Below are 20,800 nucleotides of genomic sequence, written 5' to 3'. Positions count from 1 at the left end.
ATCACATGTACTACTTGTAATCATTGGTGTGTAGGTTCTTTTGGGGTTTTTTTTTTGACATTATGTTCCAGTGTCCAAAAGGCATTATTAGCTGATGCCTAATGACTGACTTCACTTCTAGTCCAATAATCAAAACTTCATTCTTTGTTTTGCATCTATTTCTCATGTCATGCTCTTTCCTTAGTAACCTCTTCTAGCAAGACATTCCATGTTCTTTTTCACATGGAAAGTTTATAGCTATTAACTCTCACTATTGATTTGATACTTTAGATTTTGTCAGTTGGATAGGTTTTCCTGTATCTGATAAATGTACTGCCAATTTTAGTGAGTCCTAAGTCCTTTTTTAGAGGTCATTCAATTAATGTAGACTTAGGAAGAACTATTTCCTCTCTTTCTAAAAGATAAGCAAGCACTCCTTGTTGCTGCTTAGAAAAAAATGACAACAAAACCGATGAGAATCTTGCTATTTTTTATACATGGGAGCAAGCTGTTAATGAGAGGTTGTAAAACATGACCATATCTTGAACGTTTTAAACGCAAATGCTTGTATTCCATCTGGACATCCAGGCTCAAAGTCTAGAGAGTTGGTTAGTGAAGATCTAACTAGTCTAGATAGGTTTTGGGGGGTTTTTTTGGATGAGAATTTCTGTTATTTTTTACATCCTACGCAGGTGTGTAGTGCAAATGATGATGGAACCACTGGGAACACGTCTGCTTTTCCTAGCCTCTGAGTGTATTTAGAGGGTAAAAGCAAACTTTGAGGTTATTGATATATTATACTCATTCTAAACACTCAGTGCTATTGTTACAACATATAAATGGATGTCTTATGCTGTGAATCAAATACCTAATTACAAGTTAAATAAACTTAATAAAATGTAGTTAAAAACCAACTGCTGTCATTAATTGTCTTTTCCAGGTTTGTAGTAATGAAGCGACTTGTATTTGTAATTTCTCCTGGGCTGGGACAGACTGCAGTATTGATGATCCTATCAGGGATACTGGTGGCAAGAAGGATGAAGGACCCAAGGGTTTGTGTGATTTCAGTTTTGATGTTCTTTCAAGTATTTATGACATTTTTCTGTTGATACATGGTAGTAGAATTAGTACATAGAAGAAGAATATTATTGTGCAGTCCTGCTTAGACCCAGACAGTAAAATTCTGCTTCGTGTAGATGAAGTAGGTCTTTCTGCTTTGAGAATTGATGAAACTTTTATGTTTCTAACCTAAATTTGGGGAAACTTTCAATAGATAATGGTATGCACTTTCTGGTTTTTTTCCTTCATCCCTTATTCTCTATTTTTTATGATCATTTTCTTTGTGATTGGAAACTGACTAAGTGTAGCTCTTATTATTTATATCATAATTGAGTATTTATGTTTTACTAGAGATTTCCAGTTCCCTTAGCTGTTCTCAGCTAATTCAGAGAATTCAGTGGCATAAAAAAGGGAAAAGTGGAATGTCCCTGGTGAAAAAAGCTTTGATTCTTTGAAATCAGATTTAAATGGGAGAAAAAAAGTAAATCAAGATTTTAAGGAATTACATTATTCTTATGACTATTATTGCTTATTCATGTATTTAGTAGGTATTTCAACTGCATTGAAGTATAAAATACAAAGAGGAGCTATTGAGGAAATAATTAATCAAAAAAGTTTTCCAAAGAGGAAGAAAAGCACTTGAGATTCTCTCTGACTTCTCTGCCAAAGAATGTCTTTGGATTGTGCTGTCCAATTTTTTTGTCTTTCCTGTCGTCAGGACATTGTCTAACATCAGACTATATTTATCCAGTGTTACGCATTTACAGATAAAGTTCCCAATAAACAACTGAGAAACCCAAACAAAATCTTTCTGCTATGTCCCAGTTCCAGATTCTTCTGTCCCTTATATAAGGCTGATGGAAAGAAGATAGACTTGTTTAAAAATGTAGTCCTTAGAGCTCAGACTCTAATTGATTACTCTTTGAAAAAATCCAAGGTTTCAAGGGAGGACAGGGTTTTGGTATGTCCCTCCAGAATGGCTCTACTTCTGTCTTGTGTGCCTTACTCTCTTGCCCCTTAGCAGAATGGTTACAGTAGACCTTTACCAAGAACTGTTGAAGAGATCGTCTTGAAACAAGTTAGCACTATGAAGGAGGCTCTCTAGAACAGTCCAGATTTGTATTAGGGAATCTGTGCAGGTGCTTCGTGGATGCCTAACACCACCACCACTGAGTGTAGAGCTGGCTGGTTTGTACCCTGTCTTACAAAGCTACTTGTCGTTCCCATTTCCCGTAAAAACCTTCATAACTGTGGAACGCTGCTTACAGAGTCTTTAAAAAAAAAAAAAAAAAAAAGTGGAGAACAGCACTATAGAGCTGGTTACTTCCCTTTCTGTGGGGATGAGGAGAGCAGTATTTACAGTTGTAACACTGAGAGTACATGAATTTTGTATTGCTCATTTCCAAATCCTGTAGGTAAGAAATAATTCCTTCCTCTATAAAAAGGTCTATAGGAAAAGCAACACAGAAGGTACACTTATCTTGGTTAGATTTTTGTAATTCAAATTAACTCATCAATTTCAGAATGGAAATACCTTTATGAAAACTAATACATCGATGCTGAAATGTTCTGGGAAAAAGTCTTAAATGAATAGTATCTGCATGGATTTCTGCCAGTAGGTACAGACATAAAGTTTAGACTGCATTTTTCAATGGAGTCCTCTGCAAAAAGGCAGAATATGTTTTTGTACAAGGTGGCTCAATGATTTCAAAAGACGGATTATTTTTACTTATGTTGTTGTTGTAATTTACTGGTGTTTGAAGCACCTAGTAATGAATTTAGGAGCCTGAACACTGACAGCTACTATAATCTCTTTTGGTGTGCTAACAGAGGAATTCCTTTGTAAGAAGGTGTCAGAAAAATACAGGAGTAGTTTTCTGTATTGTAAAGATCCAACGTACTGAAGTAGTAGTTTCCATTTTTTTTCCCCTTATTACCAGTACTTCCTATGTCATATGCCAGTTTACAAGTCTGAGACAGAAACCAAATACTTGTTTTTCCTTAGCCCTAAATTTGAGTTTTGTTACGTTTCAGAAACAGAACACTCATGATGTGAAAATTCACCAGATTTAAGATTTTTCACACCATAAATCCAAGCATTTTTCTTACTACAATTAGAGCATGTATAGCTAGGAAGTATTGCTATTTATTTATGTGTTGTTACAATAATTGACAACTGACTGCTACTCCTGCTGGACTTTTCAGACCTTTCCATCATCCATCAGTTGCTTTTGGCTCCATACTGTATTTCAGGATTTAAAAAATCAGTGGTCCTTAATTATGTTGTTATTAATACATGAGTCTTAAATTACTCTAAACTCAGCAACCTACTGTATCCTGTACTAGTAGACCTACACAGCATGCTAGCAGTTTTCAGAAGACAAAGAGTTCTTGCTGTTAGTTTTCGGCTACTGCAGAAACTTTGAATTACTTTGGAGTGTTGGCTAGTAGTTTTGAAATAAGTAGGACTCCATATGGACACAAGATTCTTCCTTTACAATTTCATTTGCAGAATTAGGTCTTTGTTTGACTAGTGGAATAGTGTTTGTTTGGTTTTTTTTAATATAAAACTTATGTCTCAAGTGTGTGTGTGTGTGTATATTTATGAAACAGGAAAAAAATGAAACAGTTTCAAAACAGACTTCATTCAGCAAGAAGACTGCAAAGTTTTTGTCCCTTGGAAAAGTTCCCATTAGACAGGGAATTCAGCTGCTTGTTTGTAGTCTATTATGACTCAGTGAATCTATCAAGCTTTTAATCTTTAACATAAGAAACGTATAGATGTTTTTTCTGAAAAGAGTTCCCTTAAAAAATAAAAAATAAGGCCTCAATGTCTTAAGAGACACTATCTGAACATACTGAAATTTCCAGGGTGTTACCTGAAGCACATTTCTAGGGTAGGTTTTTCCTTTTAAAAGGTGTTATCTGTCTTTAGGTCATATAGATAGAAAGTCCTATTCATAAATGCAGTAACAAAGGAAAATTTTACTAACTAGTAAAGGAATGAATTAAGAAGTTGTTGGGTTTTTTTTCTTTTTCTGTAGTGGAACTGTTTCCAAACAAACTCTTTTCATTTGCTTAGTGTTATTATGGATACAGTAAGTTTCTGGTGATCGAAAGGAAGCTTTTTTATTGGTGATTTATTTACATTTTGGCTGTTTTAAATAAGCAGTAGGTTGAGAATGTTCACTTTTAAAGTAAATAATAGAGTCACAAGCTAAAAGGGATAGTCTCATATTTACAGGAAAACTTGTTGAAATATTTGCAAGCATTCAAAGAAAACCAAATATAGCTCATTTCAGAATTTTTAAAGCTACAATATTTGGTAAATAAAGGTCTGTTAGGAGGTTTGAACTGTTTATCTGACAATGGATTATAGCATAAAATATTCCTTTGAGGAATTATTTCATGTTTTCATTTCAGACATATATGTGATCATCTCCTTAAAAAATCTTCCCTTTTCCCTCCACACAGTGAGCATGGCCACTAACAGGCTAATAGGTGCAGTGGCAGGGACCATTCTGGCCTTGGGGGTGATTTTTGGAGGCACAGGGTGGGGAATAGAGTAAGCATTTTTCTTAGTTTGAGTTTTATGTTTGGTGCCTAGTGTGTGAGGTAACCGTATGCACCCGAGCCCTCTGTGTATTACCCCCTGTTAGCTTTGTCAATGTGGTGACCGTATTTGTCATGTGATTTGACTGTGTCTGTGTCATGTGGTTTGCTCATGCAGTGTTGAACCTTCTCCTGTCTGGGATGATGTGGGGCATAAAACAATAAGTTTGTGAATTTTTACATTGTCACAGTAAAATTAAATGTCTAAATGTTTCCATTACACCAAATTATAAAAATTCTGGGAAAAAAATGGAAGTTTGTGATAATTTTGCAAAATAGACTAAGTAACGTGGACTATTCAATAAAATGCAGAAACTGTTTATTACAATCTATGGGGCTTTCAGTCTAATAATCAGGCACATGATCTAGCTAGGAAGATGAAAGCTGATGATAATAGTATAGACAGCTAGTTTTACAGTAAAGCTTCTGAATATTCTGTTGCTAGGTTTCTGTTACCTTAAGGCCATAGAATGCTGAAGGATAGAATTTACATATACACAATACGTATGAGCAATTTTTATTGTCTTTTCATAGTTTTAGGAAACTGTAATCTTAAGTGTTAGCCCACTATGTCAATTTTAACAGTGGCTATGATTTATATATGTGTGTGTGTATGTACATATATACATACAAAAACGCCCATATAAGAACGCTCTTCATTCTGTGTTCGCTGTGCAAACTACAGAATAAATTGCAGTTACTCTGCTCTTCTGAGGTTTCCAACTTCACTGTGTTTCTAATACTATGTATTACCTCTGTCCTGTGACAGTGCCATCTCTCTGAAGGGGGAATCATAACAAGACAGTTTGTGATTTCTAATCAAGCTGTGTGAAAAAGCATTCCTGTACAGTTCTAATTAAGGCTGCATAGGCGGTCTTCTGGTAGGCAGCATTTTGCATGTCTGAGTTTGCAGCCCTAGATATAACCTTTTTAGCTGTTGCTGAATGGGACTGTTACATGAGACTTATCTTAGATTCTCAGAAGAGTAGAGACTTCTACACTCACAGAGGACAACTAATAGAAAAACAAATAGGAAGAAGGTAATAGATCATCTGCTTGAGAAAGAGCGCATCTGTGTTTTACTGGTGGCTTTTACGGCTGTTTGCTAGAAACTGAAGACTGTGAAGATTGTAGAGGTTTGGGACCCAGATTCTGGAGCAGAATATTTATTTGCCTACAGGTTGAGGACCATTTGCCTTTTCCTTATATTCTGCCTTGTACCCTTCTGTTTTTATCTTCCCTTACTTGCTGTCTCAATCCACTCAGCTCTGACCAACATCCCTGACCATTTGTTCTTGCTCCTGTATCCTTCTGCTCTAATTCCAGCTTTTCTTCATCTTTCCTCTCTTCTTCTCACTCACTACCTGACTCATTCTTCTTTTTGTTTCTATCCATTCTTCTTTCTTGGATCCCATCAGTCTTTTCTTTGTCCTCTGGTTCCTTCAGATACAAATGTACATACAAGGCAAGCTGCTGCTATTTTTTGTTGCTTGGTTTAAAGAAAGCACATGGGAACACAAAACCCTCTCTGTTCCTAATGCCCTTCAGGCCCTGGTAGCTGTTACCATCAATAGCTGCAGGGCAGGTGGTGCTATCACAACCTGATGGCAGGTCCTGCCCTTCTTCCTCCTTCCTCACCACTTCACTTGCAAATTGCAAACTTTTCTTCAAAGTGCTGAAATAACTTTAGTTTCTTAATGCTTTATGAACTTAGTAATCATGGGGGACAAAATGGCAGAGTAGGTTTTTTTTCCCAGATTTCATCCTAAAATGGATACTTACCTTTGATAACTTAAACCAGAGGATTTGGCTGGCAAAGTGACAGGCAAGAGAAGAAAATATCAGACCACCCCAGTGTGTTGCTACCTGCAGGACAATGTGCAGGAAACCTGCCTCTTCTACAACTAGCAGAGTTTCAAAGCAATGTATATTAATTCTTGTAGAATCTGTCTGATGATGATGAAGATTTAGGGAATAATCTGAATTCCACTGAAATTACAGGTGTGTTCTAACACCTTCAGTAGGATTTGTATCAGGGTCCTAAAAGATGTCTAGAGATGATACAATAGCCATGCCAAAGTAGACAGCGCCTTGCAGGAAAGGGTAGTGTGCCGGGCAGTTATGGTGTGGTTAGTTGCAGGAGCTTCCTCCTGATAAATCTGTGTCTGCAGGTTATAGCAGTAGCATGGCAGAAAGAACAAGCATACCAGAAGCGTTGCATCTTGTGATAGTCTGGATGGAAAATGACCCCACAGTATGGTGGCTGTTAAAACCTTCCTCTCACTTTCAGTTTGTATGTCAAGTATCAGAGTCCAGTGGCTAGAGAGGCTTATTTAGCTAAAACATATTGATTTATAGTTTTCTTCATAAATGTCACTAACTAAAATGACCCGATGCAAAGTAGGCTTCGTACTGGCAGGAAAATTCTGGTTTATTAGTAATACAATTTCCTTGATAATGCTTAATAAAACATAAGGTAGACATCCTTAAGGTAAGGTATAACATGTAAAAGTAGTCTCGCTGTAAGTACTTTTATGTGCACAATCTGTTATGGTCTTAAAACAACTTACCAATAATCCTCTTAAATCTCTGTATTTTGAAACTGGAATTCATTAATTGGAGGACTCCGTTCTGCTAAACGAGTGGTTGCTGTTTAATAATCATAAGTATTCCACCAGCTTTGTTTTTATATTGAAGTCAGAGATGAGATTATAGTCGTCTTATCAGTGAAATTTTACCTTGAATGGAGCCTTTTCAGCGTCTTTTCTTTATGAGGAAAAATAGCTGTTTCTCTGCATTCATAGGAACTGCCACTCCCAGCATACTGTGAAACAGTTTTAAAATTATTCCAGATGAATGGACATGCCTTTATCTACAGCCATGTATGATTTACTCTGCTCTTAGGCTCTCTCAAGTAGATAGCCTAACTCTCACAGGCATTTGATTTTCAGGGCTTTTTTTGTGTTAAAAATGAACATCACTTCTTTAGTCACTGACACTTTATAAAATTGGCTCAGATCCGAAGAGTGTTTTTATCAGGACCCATTTATTATTTAACATAATTTCATTAACTTTTCTATTAACTGAACATAATTGTTTTGTATATTACCCTCTTCTGTTTAAATTTTGATTGAATTCTTCCATATTTATAGTAAATAAAACCAATATTGATTTTCTGTATTGAAAGAACAAACTGCTGTTTGTTGAATGGATGTGCACTATGAAATAGATTCTTCCCCCCCAACATTTAACAACCAGGGAACATAGTAAGAAGAGGGATGTAAAAAAGTGGCGATTTGGTACTTTCTTATCTAAGTTATGACGTTGTTACTATCAGTTAATCATTGTACCTCTTTTGTGGGAAGATAGCATTCTATGGCTAGAAAAAAATCAGCTTTAGAATTTTTCAAGGCTTCTAAAATTTATTTCAGATTAATTACGTGCTGTGTTTTCAGTCTTCCGTTGTGTGCAATCATTTGGTAAAATCCAGAGTAAGCCATAGATCTGAGTCAGATACAGTAGCTCATTAGGCTGCTGTTGAAAGCAAGCCTTAATTGGGAATATAATGCCTGTGGAATGGCATTGATTTATCCTCCACCATGCTCACTCCTGCTGATTTGAGCCAGGTGTGACTTTAAAGGTAAGTCCAAATAAGATACATTCTTCCAAATTGTGAAAAATTACCGTTTAATTATTGTTGTCAAATTTGTGCACTGCTCATATCTGTAAAGCTCACTATATTTCTTTCCAGTCCAAATCTTTTATTCATATTCCTCAATAATCTTTGTGTAGGAATTGCAGAAAGCAATTTTTAAAACTTCATTTTCTTTTAGCTAATCTGATCTCCAGAAGCACTGATACCGGAAACATGTAATGGATGCAGTGAAGTTAGGTCACTGCAGTACATTTTAAAACTTAGGGCACGTACTTATTGTGTCTGGGACTGGGCAGAAGGTTTTGTGATACTGACCTAACAGCTTAAAACTTTCAGTTGTTGCAGCTGCCCTTGCTCTTTCCTTTGCTGATCTCTGGCTGCTCCTTTTTCTTCCTTGTGTTAGCTGTCTGACAGTTTTCCAAACTCATTTTCAGAACATTTAAAACAGGAAAATTTCAATTGTTGTGTAGAAATGTTGGTTTGGGGAGACTGGGATAGGAGGTAAGAACTGTTTTTTGAAGTCTATTCCTGAATATGTGAATGTTTAAACAAAACCTGTCCAATATGCTGCAAAAGAACTGTTGGGTTGGTTTCATTTTGCCTTGAGCTCAGATGCAATTAACTTTACATCAAAGACTGCTTAATAGGAAATTTTTGTACAGAGCAATTAAAATGTTACTCAAGCCTATTGTCAGTTTTCCTCCACCCTGTGTAAATAGAGCACTTAAGGGTCAATTATGAATATCTTATTCAGGTGTTCTCTTGCCCTCTTCAGAAAATTGCACAAAAATATTTTGTGCTGCTTCTTTTTGTTGCTCTTTTTTCCTGCTCCACCCTTCCCTACTTTGTTATTAAGTAGCTTCTTGAGGATGATGAAGAGATGCTTTGATGTTTGGAAAGCTTAATGGGAATACAGCTTTTATTTCAACTTATGTTCCTTATTTTATAATCCTTTGCTTTTGTCAATTTAGCTTTTTGTAAATTTAGCATTGACGTAACTGTAGGGAGTCTGGACTCTGATTAGCAAGTGGTGCTAGATGCTCTCAGCTCAAATTAAAATATCTACCACCTTTCAGGATCTCCATGAAAAGCGCCAGGCTTTTTTATTTTTATTTTCTTTCTCATTTGCTGTAGTCATAAAACATACAGTATTCATACTTTTTCCTTTAAGTTAAGGAATTATTCACAAATATCTTAGTGTCCTCAGCTGATAGTTCATTCACTCAATAATGGAGTAAGTCACAATGGAATTTACTGCCTAACACTAGATTTTTTTCTGTGGTAGATGTCAACATAGCACAATGCAGAGACCAACAGCTTTGTTCATTCTTAGTGTTAAAGAAAAGTAAGTTGGGCTTGCTGAAATTGTCTAGAGACATCACCTTGTGTGCTGTCTATATTCCTTGAATTGTTTGACTACCCTTCAGTTGCTTCACTTAACGTGAGTAAAGTGGTTGGTTCTTATGTCTGTCTTACCGTAATCCTTTATCACAGGTCCTAGTGCCACCAATCTTATAATAGGCTCCATCGCTGGTGCCATCCTGGTAGCAGCTATTGTCCTTGGGGGGACAGGATGGGGCTTTAAGTAAGCAATGCCGCATGTCTTCTCTTCAGTGGCTATGGCATTTCTATTTCTTGCTTACATCACTAAGTTTTGAGCTCCTGCTACAAGATTTCTAAGTTAACTCCCCCCTGCAACCCAACTATAACAAACTGCTTTGAAGAGAAAGAATTACGCATGCACTGAACAAGAGGAGGAAACGGATTTGAAACTAGCAGATGTCATCAGGTTGCAAAGTTGAAGAACAATAAAAGAATGAATTTAACTTTCATGAGTTCACCCTAACACTCAGGGAACAAGGTCTTTTTTTCACCTCCAATTAGTAGTGTTGTTCTCAGAAGTTGACTACAATGGTTAAAAACTCCAAAAGAGACATGTCTTGAGGAGTGTTTATTTTGAACGCAGTAGTACTTTCAAACTGATAAACTTTTTTATAATTAAAGACTTCATGTGTAAATGGTAAGTGGTGGCAGTAGCAGAGTAGTTTTCAGTAACAAACAAATGCGTTGACACAGTTGACTCAGAAGTACTAAAGCTAACTTTTGTTTGTGGTTACTGATAATTAAAAAAAAATAATCAATTCACATTTTAAAAAAAAAAAAAAATCAGGTTTAGAGAGAACACTTTGAAATCTTGAACTGTCTCCTGAAACATGAAAACATTTCTCACCCAATTCTAGTTCCATGTGTTTTATAACTATGAAGTGTAACATGCTAGTCCTTCTGCTTGTGACCGTTAAAGCAAAGAGAGAGTCTTGTACAAAGGTATTTAATTCTTGCCTTTTTTTGTAGTGTCAAGTCTACTTACATGCATGCTCCATATTTGGTAAAAAGGATCTAAATTTAGAATCAATGTTTATAACCTTACAAATCATGGAAGTGTTAAGCACAAGTAATTTCTCATGGTATTCAAGTTACTATTTCTTTTCAATAACATGAATCAAGATTAAGCCATGATACAACAATAAGCCATAATTCCTGAGTCAGGTTTTTATAACTCTTCAAAGAATATTTTATGTGGCCTATATTCATATTCCATGTCTGAGTTGAGAAGAAAAACATAATTGTTCCCTAATAGATTAAGGTGGCTATCAAAGCAGGATATAGTGATCAGGTCATATTTATCTGTTAATTCACTTTCAAAGGTCACCTGAAAATGTTTGTTTACTTCTGGTTTAGAGTATTATATTTTCCTAGTGTCTGGTGGCCTTAATTACACAGGCATACAGAAGCAAAATATTTCTAAATCTCCTTCAGCCCTGCTGAAAACAGAAGACAGACTTTGCCCTTTCTTCTGGACAAGGCAACTAGTACTTCCTCTTGCACTGCCTGCCTCTGTTGGTGCTTTCAGAAAGACCCAGCACCTGCAGCATTCATTTTTCTCTAGATGCTTGTTCTGAGGGAAGTAACACTCCCTGCGCTTCCCCTTGACACTGGCAAGAGCTGCAGAGCTGCATGCATCAGCTGTGGGAGTCAGTGCTCCTCATTTGCTTTAGTAAGAAAAGATTAAATACAAAAGGTGTCAAAACACCTGTCTAAGCATGGGTGTGTGAATGATCTTCATAAGCCTTTTTAATTCCTGCTGATAGACTGAACCTTGAGCTGTTGTATTTTTTTTCGTACAGCTTCTTCTCAGGTAAATAAATTAAATCCACTTATTTGTACAATTAATATCCCTAGGTCAGCCTCCAGTATTTATAAGTTACTACAGGGCAGCTCTAAACAATATCATTTTAATACAGTCCTGTGTCTTTTGCATTGTGTCTCATATGGCTGAGATTTGTATTTTCCATATTTAAACAGTAAAATAATTTAGTATTTATGCATTTTTAATTTGTTGTTTCATCAAATCTACGTTCAGAGGCAGAAATTCAAATGAGGTGTGTATTTTAGAATATGCAGTGACAGACATGGCCTCACATGTGGTGTTAACACAAGAAGGAATTGGGATTCTTTTCATTTGATGGATTGAAAGATTTTTTCTGTGTAAAGGCCTAGTCTGGGAATAATGCTTTTTTACAGATTCTCTGTAATACTTGGGCATTTTCTATAGCATTAACTAATACAAGTACATTTACATTGTTTCTACCGTATCCTAATAGATGCAGATTTATAGGAGAGAGTTGTCTTTTAACTTAAATAAAGCATATAAACGATACATAAAAATTTCAGTTAGTTGCAGAACTGAGTTGGGGTTTTTTTCCCTGCACTTTGCTGCAATTAGCTTTTTAAATAAATACAACCAAATTTTCTGCAAGGCTTGCATTAACATTTCTGTTAAAATTTTTGGTTTATTGAGAACAACAATGTACACACATTTAAAGCAATAATATTAGAAACACTGATACTGCAAGTTCCCATGGGAATTAAGCGAGCTAGATTTTGTTGGAAAAAATAAATGTCAAATTATACTTTTGGACCAGTTTTCTGCCATCAGAGACATATGTCTGTTACTTAGCAATTCATATACTTTCCAGACATAGAGTACTCATTCCTAAATAACACGTTTGTACTGCAGAAGGTAATTTGTTGAAAACAGAGTACAAGTCATTAAAATATGAAAACTTTAGGCAGTTTCTTCCTCTGAATCTTTTTGTCTTGTGCTGTAACAACCTTTGCTCTTTGCGTCAGTGCTGCAGCACCGGCTAGCAGCTGTGCGAGCAGTCTGGCTGCTGACTGGGGACACCTACGCTTGAGAACTTGCATGAACACAGATTTTTAGAAGTCTGAAACAATACAGTATTTACTTGATGGTTTATTTCTTCTTTGTGTTCCACATCTCTCGAACTACTCTAACAAGTGTTCAGCTTTGCATCCTGGTGTCATTCGTTTGCCCAAATGTAGAAGCTTGTTATCCCTATAGAGGATATGTCTCTTGAAGCTCTTACTCTTTATTCTGTAGCAGAACCTCAAATACACTGGCCTGGCCTAGCTCACAGCTTGAAGTGCATGTTTCTTCTGGGGGTCAGAGGGGAACTGAAAAGGCTTTTCAGCTTGTATACAAAAGAGGGCTAGCACATGTAGACCCTCTGATGCTGTGCTTCAGCTATATCTGGAGGGACAGAGAAGGATAATAAGAGGATTTTAATTTTTCCTTTTTAAGCAAGTAAGTGATATGCTTAGACTCTGCAAATATGAGAGAAGGTAGCTAATGCTTTACAAACTGGGAGATGTGATTTCTGTTTCACAGGTTATCAGATGTTCATATGAACATACGGTACTGTGGTGTCAAGTCCATATCAAACGTAAGCTGCAACTAAGCAAACTTTGTTCATGAACTGAGGTGGTGGGGGGTGGGGGTTGGAGGGAAGTGTAAAAGAAGGCTTGATGCAAGTTTGGAGAAACAAAGTATATAAGAAGACGCAAACCTTCCAGTTTCAAGAGTGAAGCCTAGGTTATTTTTTCTAATCAAGTCAATGAGTGGATAGAATGGGAAAGAAAAAAGTTAACTGACAATTTTAGGGGGTGTAGAGCCTCATTACACATTTCAGGTGGCGTAGAGTTAAAGGCTGTGGGTGGAAACCTTGTTAAGCAGTAGATTTTACTTCATCTGAGCCTTGCATAGTACTTTTAACACTGTTGGCGTTTAGACTGCGGTAAGGGAGTCCTGCATATTTCTACCTGACCTCTGCTGGGTAATGTACAGAAGTATGGCATTCATGAAATGTGAAGTTCATTTTGGTGTAGCAAGTTTGTGCAAGAGTTCAGTATAGAGTGTTTAATATAGAACCGATATAGGAAGGACATTTTTACCATTAGAGTAGTTCTGTGCATCAGCTGTAGTCACAGTCTCAGGGGCCTATGCTCACTTTTTTTCCTAGCATATAGTCGCTTACTTTTGCAAAGCTACTGCAGTAATATAAGCCAATTAAATGCTTTTGTTGCTGAATTTAACAGTATTAAAGCAATTTTTAGTAATAAAGCAACACTGCTAAGAGGCAATGCTAGTAAAAGTGATGTGTAAATGCACAGGAAAAGCTGCTTCTTGCTATATCAGAATGCAAAAGTGGCTGACAGAGAAGAGTTGATTGTAGGCACAATTCTATTTCCAGCAATTGTTTCTTAGCTGAAGAGCTGCAGGGTTTTCTGTCCCTGTTCTAATGGAAGATTAATGGATGGACCAAAGGCTTACCCAGATATAACAAATGCCGAGTTTTTAACTGGTCTGTGCAGATGCGTTTAGACCCCAAAAGCTTCTGCAAGATAAGGCAGTGGAATGCTAATGGCGCCTTTGTGAGGAAGGAGGTTTCAGTCCCTTACCAGCATTTCCATAAACCATGTATCATGGACCTAAATATAGTCACCACTACACAAACATCAACATTAGAATCAAACTTGAGATATTTTCTCACTTTTTTCCAAACTACTAGAAGAAATGACAGGTCAATGTCTTAATTTTAGGCTGCTAATTTTAGTCCCTCATTTTGTTAATTTGAATCAGTTTTGTAGCAAAAGGTCATTTATTTAAGCTCTTCCAGCATTTGAGCCATGCTTTAGGAATGCCTATGAAGACATTAGCTATTTGAAGTGGTTAAAATACTGGGTTTGGATAAATCTTTAAATGCTTAAGTAAAGCTTTGTATTTATGTGATCACAAAGGCATGGATTTGCAAGTAATGTACTGTGTAACCACGTTCCTAATTAGTTGCAAAAAAAAATTGCAGAGGATTGCAGCAAGGTATTTCTTACATACATGCAGCCTTTTTTAAAACCAGTTTTTCTTTACTGAAGTATTTTTCATTTGTAAAGGTGACCATGTTAGAGAGGCAGTGGTGTGCTGCTTTGATTCAGAATCACCTATAATTTTGCTTTTGTTAGAGACAATTTTTCTGGTTGGATTACAGACTGAAAGGCTGACCCTCTTTATTTAAAGAGGCACTAAATGCAAAAAAGTAGTTAACGTTCTAAGATCTTCCACATAAAACAACAAAGAACTAGGAAATGGCCTCATTCTCCTCTGTGTCCTTCCATAGAGGACCCTTCCACCTCCTCCCTTATCGTTTTACTGACGCATACTGAAAGGAACCTTGTACTTCTGTAATACATAGCTATTAAGAGGTGCAAATATCCAGAATCTGATACTCACCTAGTTTCCTTTCTTTTTATTGTAAATTTCCTGGGGAAGAGATACACTTGTTCTATTTGCTGATTTAAGTAAGACTACTGTCTTCATTTTAGTATTAAAATGGCTGGTAATTTGGGATTAAGTTGTTAAAGCAGGTCAGGGAATCAGAATAGAATTCTGGTTCTTGCAGAGTAACACCTGACTGCCTATCTCTTGTGAAGTGCTACGATCACAGCAGAGAGATGTGGCAGGCTCATGTTAATGCTTTGCACATGTGTACCGTGTTCCCTTATTGACACTGTACCTGATGTTCCATATTTCAGACTCTTATGTTAAATGTTTAGTTCTTCACACATTTCTCTCTCACATGACACTCTTAGCAGAATATCCTAAGTGAAGAAAGGCAGTGGTTTGGTTAGTATCTCATTCCTTGAAATGTGTATTTCTGCTGGATAAAACTAGTGCTGGTTTGGACAGATCACAGAATGCAGAGGGCATAGCAGACTTTGCCCCATGGCACAGGCACAAGCTGAGCTGTTGTACAACCAAATAGTCCTTACTGGAATACTACACTGGTAGAGATCAGGTTAGAAAAGACTCGATAGGACAAAAGTCAAAAGAGTTTTTTTACAAGAGTTGTACTGGGAAGCTAGTATAGCATCTGTCTTCTGTACCTTGTTCCAAGACTTACAAAGTCCATTTAATTAAAACAAGCTCAGATAACAGAACGTAATTCAGGGTATGTTCTAATGACTCGTCCTCTTCAAGCAAACTGGACTATGGTACTTTCCCTAGAGTAGGAGGACAAGTTACATCATCTGGATTTTTTACATGCATTGATGATTTGTTTTAAGGGGACTGACTAATTAGTTGCTCATCGGTAGTATTTGAATTCAAGTATGCTAGACAGTTATTTAAAGTGGGGGAGCCGAGGGGGAAGAGAAGCAGACATGTCCTTTCCCAATGGAACTGGCAGGACAAGCAGATGCAAAGCAGGTTTTAACTCACATTTAACCAAGTTTATATTATATTCATGCTTCCTATCATGCAGTTCTGCAAGTTGGCCTGAAAAAATAATTTGCTTGTCTCAAATTTACCTGTAGTACAGAGGAGGATGGGTTGAGATATTGAAGTAATGTCAGCCTAATTCAAAACACGCATTAGTACAGTACTTCTAGAGGGGAAATGAAATATGAATGCAGCAATCGTTCAGAAACGGAGAATTCTTAAGCATTGACCTTGCAAAAACGTAAGCACTGGTACCCAAGATAAAAACAAAACAAAACAAAGGATGCCTAAGAATTACCAGTCTCTGGAGGTTTTCTCAAAAAGAAGTTGCCTTTGCATACATCCATTAGTCTCCTTAACCACCAGGCAAACCTTGTGTATAGTATATTTATAAATACTGTAGCAGCGGTAGTAGTTAGCACAGGGCTGCAGAAAATAGAAAATCCTGGGGCTGGTATGTAGCTTTAGGGAATTTACTAATTCCTGTTCTGTATTTTTTGCATGTCGGTTTGGTGGCGGTAGTGGTGCATATGCCCAATGTTAAAACTAAATGCATGAGCCCCTTGCTTGATGCCCCACATAAAGCCAGATACTGGGGAGGTTGCACCCAACTTTTGTTGTCGCTTCCTAATGTCTTGCTGTTTGACATAGGATATCAGTATCGCAGGAGACTGGATATCACTGACCAGCTTGCTATCCACTGTTAACATTAAATTCTAATCACACAATTTACAAAACTGTCCAGTCTCCTTCGAATGCAATGTCTTTGCTATATTTTGCACTTTACTAAGTCACAGCAGTTATGGTCAATAGTGTGGTAAGAGCTCACAGAGGCACTCGCTTTTTCGTCACAGTGGAATACTGAACTAAACTCTGGTATAGCCAGAGGTGGGCACTTGCTCCAAGAACTCAGGTCTCCATGTGCTTTTATGTATTTCCAGTACTGGCACTTCTGACTCATTCCCTTTAGGTATACACATGCTTTCTTGGCCTAGTGGACACACATGTTACTGTGGGCTGAAAGTTTCTCCAGATTTCAAGCACCACTGGAAGTACTACAGAACTAATTGAATGCTGTGTGCCAGCATGATCTTTAAACTGCACAAGGAAACCAATACTTGATACTATGCTACAGAAAGCATGCAAACAAATTCCTTAAATTGTTACCCCTCAGAAAAGTTACTTGTTAAACTGTCTCAGTGTGAGCCTTTTACTTTACTATGACCTTGGCAATGACTTTGTTCCTGTTATATCTAACTAATGTCTTGCATTTTTCACTTTTCATCTCCTTTTGATGCTACCTGGAAGAAATGTCAAAAAACGAAGGTTCGATCCAAGTCAACAAGGCCCTATCTGAAGAAATATGATTCAAAAACCTTCTCCTCACACTGCTGGATTTTAGGTATGATGTCTTTGCTGTAGCTGCACAGGAACTGAATCAGTAAGGAAGAACATGAGAAACAGTAACTATAGACACAATGTTGGGATGTTAGAAGACTGTCCTTTTTGGAGATAAGTTCAAAATACTTCCTCTATTCACCTTTCTCTTGTTAACATTAACTGACAAGTGTTACAAGCACACTGTTTCAAAATCAGGTGGGTTTTTTTCTTTTCTCAAACAAAGGAGGAGACACACAGACCAAGTGCAATAAGAGAACTGTTCCAAAATAATGAAATAGAAGATTTGTTTCCCAGCCTGCTGGCACTCTAACTTCACTTGAGTTCGCATGACTTCCTTTTTCTTATCAAACTCCAGTGGCATGAGGAGCTAATTTTGAAAGGGTAACCTGCATGGCTCACATACAAACAACCAAGCTAGCAAGCTGATCCCAAGCCAAATCTGCAGCCCAATACATGCAAACCACTGGGAAGCCGATACCAGGCTCTGATAGCTTTCCCAGCCACACAGTGCATTCTGCCGCTGGACTTCAGAGTTCCCTGCTCTGTGAGCTTGCTGTCCACCTTGTTTTGGTCTCCTGGGCCAGGAGTCTTGGGTATGGAAGCTATCGAGTGATGGATGCAATTCTTCCAAGAAGGAAAAAGTATAAATATGGAAATAAGATTTTGACGTATCATTTTCACAGATTATATATAAATATACATATATATATATGAGAGAAAAGGATTTCCATATAAAAAGGTTCTATTCTTTATGTAAATCTATTTTTGATGTTGGGTTTGGTTTTGGGTTTTTTTGCTCCCCTTTTTTTCTGTAGCATGTTGTACAGCGGATGTTCTGGGCTTGCTCAAAAAAGGCAGATAATAGCATGCAGATGCAGGGACTTCTGACATCAAACAAATGTGATCTAAAGTTTGTATGCTTGAAACCAAAAACAATTAAAATGTATAAATGCATATCTATGTATTGACTATAAGTCTGGATTACTACTTTTTTGGCTGTTATTACAGAAAAATCTGTATATAACATAAGTGACACCCTCTCAAACTAATCGCAGAAGTGCCAAGCTTTTTTTTTTTTTGAAACTATAGCTGATTTTTTTCCCGTCTAGATCCTGTGAAATAACAACTTAAATAAGCCTTAAAATACTCACAAAATGTTAAAAGCTTGGAACAAGTTATTCTTCTCTTGCCTTCTGCGGCTTGCAAAGGTGACCAACATTTCTAACTCATTCCCTGTATCTCTTTGATGCATCTCACTTTTCAATGTATAATGCACAACCAATACTTTGACCCTTGGCTACTGATAGCTAGTTACCATCACTGTGCAAAATCCCATGTAATTTTAGGGGGTTTTGTGTTGCGATTGCTTTTAGATATGCCTTGTGTACAAACATGGGGTTTTGCAGAGAAGTGCTGGGCAGCAGTACTTTTCCCCTAGTAACCAGGCTAGCCTGGGTGCATCTGGCTTGAGAAAGGTATGAAGATGTCTAGTTTAGGCCTTCCTTCAAATATAGAGCTGTGCAGTCTGGCTCATCCTTTTCATCTTGATTTAAAACTTTGGTAATTCAGTTTATGTAAGTGAAGTGACCTGAAAATGTCATTGCTGCATCTGATACTCAGAATTAAAAACTTCTGTAATTTTGGATTTAATTTAAAGGTTGGGTATTAGTAACAACAGAAGTCCAGTTACACTACTTGCTCCACCTGTGTTCAGTGGAAATCCATTTCCTGAGTTAGCTTTAAGAGCCAAACATTAAGAAAATGCTGCAGATTTCCTGTGACTTACAAAATCTCACTTCGTTGTATTTCGTATTATGATAATGTTCAATCCAACAGTCTCACAAGAACTACAATATATTGTTTTGGTTGACAGTTATTAAAAGGTTTTGAACAGCTTTAACATAATCACATTAACACTTACTACGTTATGAGTTAAAGGTGCTGCACACAGGTAGTCAACATTGATAAATATTATAAATCTTATTCTGGAAAATTCCTGCCTGGCTTCAAGCAGAATGAAGTTAGTGACAATACTTTTATGGCAAACCAAAAATACTTGCAACTGTATTATTGACCTCTCAAAGTACTTTGATTGGGAACATAATCCCCAACTTTGTTTATTAGGGTTCTGCTCCCAAAGCAAGTGTAACCCACAACAGAAACACTAGTGGTTACCAAAAATTAAAGTAAAATCAACTGGATATATGTAACCTACCTGTGTAATAAACCAATGTTTGAGAAGCATTTCACAAACAACATTGTTAGTGTGTGATGTGATGTTCTAAATCAGACCACAGTGGTCCTCAACTACTATGTACATATGTTCAGTGCTGGAGTAACTTTTTTATTTACACCGGCAGTTTCATTGGCTGAATTTGTGCTCCACTCATCAGCCTTTGTGTGTATGTGGAAGAACACATTCGCTTTCTGCCCTGTGCATACACAGCTCAGAGTAGGTACAGGCTGAAATGCTTTCTGTGGTGGTAGACAACTTAAAAACTGGTTTTGGTAGGTGTTGATTTTCTACATCCCACCTTTGCTCTGCTTTGGGAAGTACATACCCATTTAGTCTCAATTTGTTCATCACAAAGCATCATCAAAAGAAGACCTGGTCAGCACTGCCTCCATTTCATCCACTATACATTCGCTCCACTATTTATCTATTCATCTGGACAAGAAACTGTGGTAACTGTATAGCTTGTTCCAGTTTGCTGCATGACATCACTGATTTGATCTGATCCTCCTAAAAGAGAAGTCTGCTAGGCAAATTAACAGCTATATAGGTGCATGTTAACAGAAACAGATTAATTAAGGCTGGAGTTTAACCAATTTTTCTTTACTATGCAAAGATGGGTATTGCACAAACAAATTTAAGACAAATGTCTGAGGAAATGCCATAGAATACTTGAAGTTATGTTTTAAGCTGAATGAGTCATGTTTTATATTCATTATTGCTTCCACTGTTACTCTTCCTTTCAAAAATGATTTGTAATTATTTTTTTAAGTGCACAACTTGATGTTATAAATCAGTTTTTGTTTGAAGTTAATACTCAGTCATGTCTGGTTGGCTGCTAATGAATGGAATTCAATAGTCCTTGTTCTGCATCTTAGCAAGATGAGTATTAAAAATATCATGAACGTTGAATGGAGTAGTTTTTAATTTTCAGTCATTTTTTCTTTATTTATTCTCTCCATTTTATTTAATTTCTGCATTCAAGATATCACCATCTTTATAGTAGCAGAAACTGACTAGAGTTTTCTTTTACTGAAGATCTCTAAAACTGTGTTCTGTCTGTCAGAGGACACTGCACACAGGCTTTCCGACATGCGCAGGACCAGCACCTCAGCACGCCAGGCTGAGCAGACATGCAGGAGGAGGGTTGCTGGGCCTGCTGCAGTCCCATCTGCTGCTTTCACTGAATTGAATGAGACCTGTATGCATTGGTTAGTTGAGGAAAGCC

General features: G+C 37.0%; 1 protein-coding gene across 10 annotated transcripts in view; it reads left to right on the top strand.

The window, feature by feature from the left end:
- The window catches only part of ADAM23 (ADAM metallopeptidase domain 23), an 82,781-nt gene extending 62,297 nt beyond the window's left edge, over positions 1-20,484 (top strand). For 3 of the 10 annotated variants that reach the window (XM_052791665.1, XM_052791664.1, XM_052791671.1), the window contains exons 24-27: positions 920-1,031; positions 9,800-9,890; positions 13,056-13,110; positions 17,247-20,484. In XM_052791665.1, coding sequence (XP_052647625.1) covers positions 920-1,031; positions 9,800-9,890; positions 13,056-13,110; positions 17,247-17,360 — 372 coding nt within the window. In that variant the 3' untranslated portion in view covers positions 17,361-20,484. Of the gene's footprint in view, positions 1-919; positions 1,032-4,512; positions 4,604-9,590; positions 9,758-9,799; positions 9,895-10,475; positions 11,398-13,055; positions 13,111-17,246 lie in introns of those variants that run through there. The other 7 variants (XM_052791666.1, XM_052791667.1, XM_052791672.1 and 4 more) reach the window with 7 other exon arrangements.
- The last annotated feature ends 316 nt before the right edge of the window (positions 20,485-20,800 follow it).

The sequence above is a fragment of the Harpia harpyja genome, chromosome 7 (genome assembly GCF_026419915.1).
Source record: "Harpia harpyja isolate bHarHar1 chromosome 7, bHarHar1 primary haplotype, whole genome shotgun sequence".
In the NCBI taxonomy this organism is placed as follows: domain Eukaryota; kingdom Metazoa; phylum Chordata; class Aves; order Accipitriformes; family Accipitridae; genus Harpia; species Harpia harpyja.
Note: the sequence above shows the minus strand (reverse complement) of the source record. Positions and strands in the feature narration are given on the sequence as shown.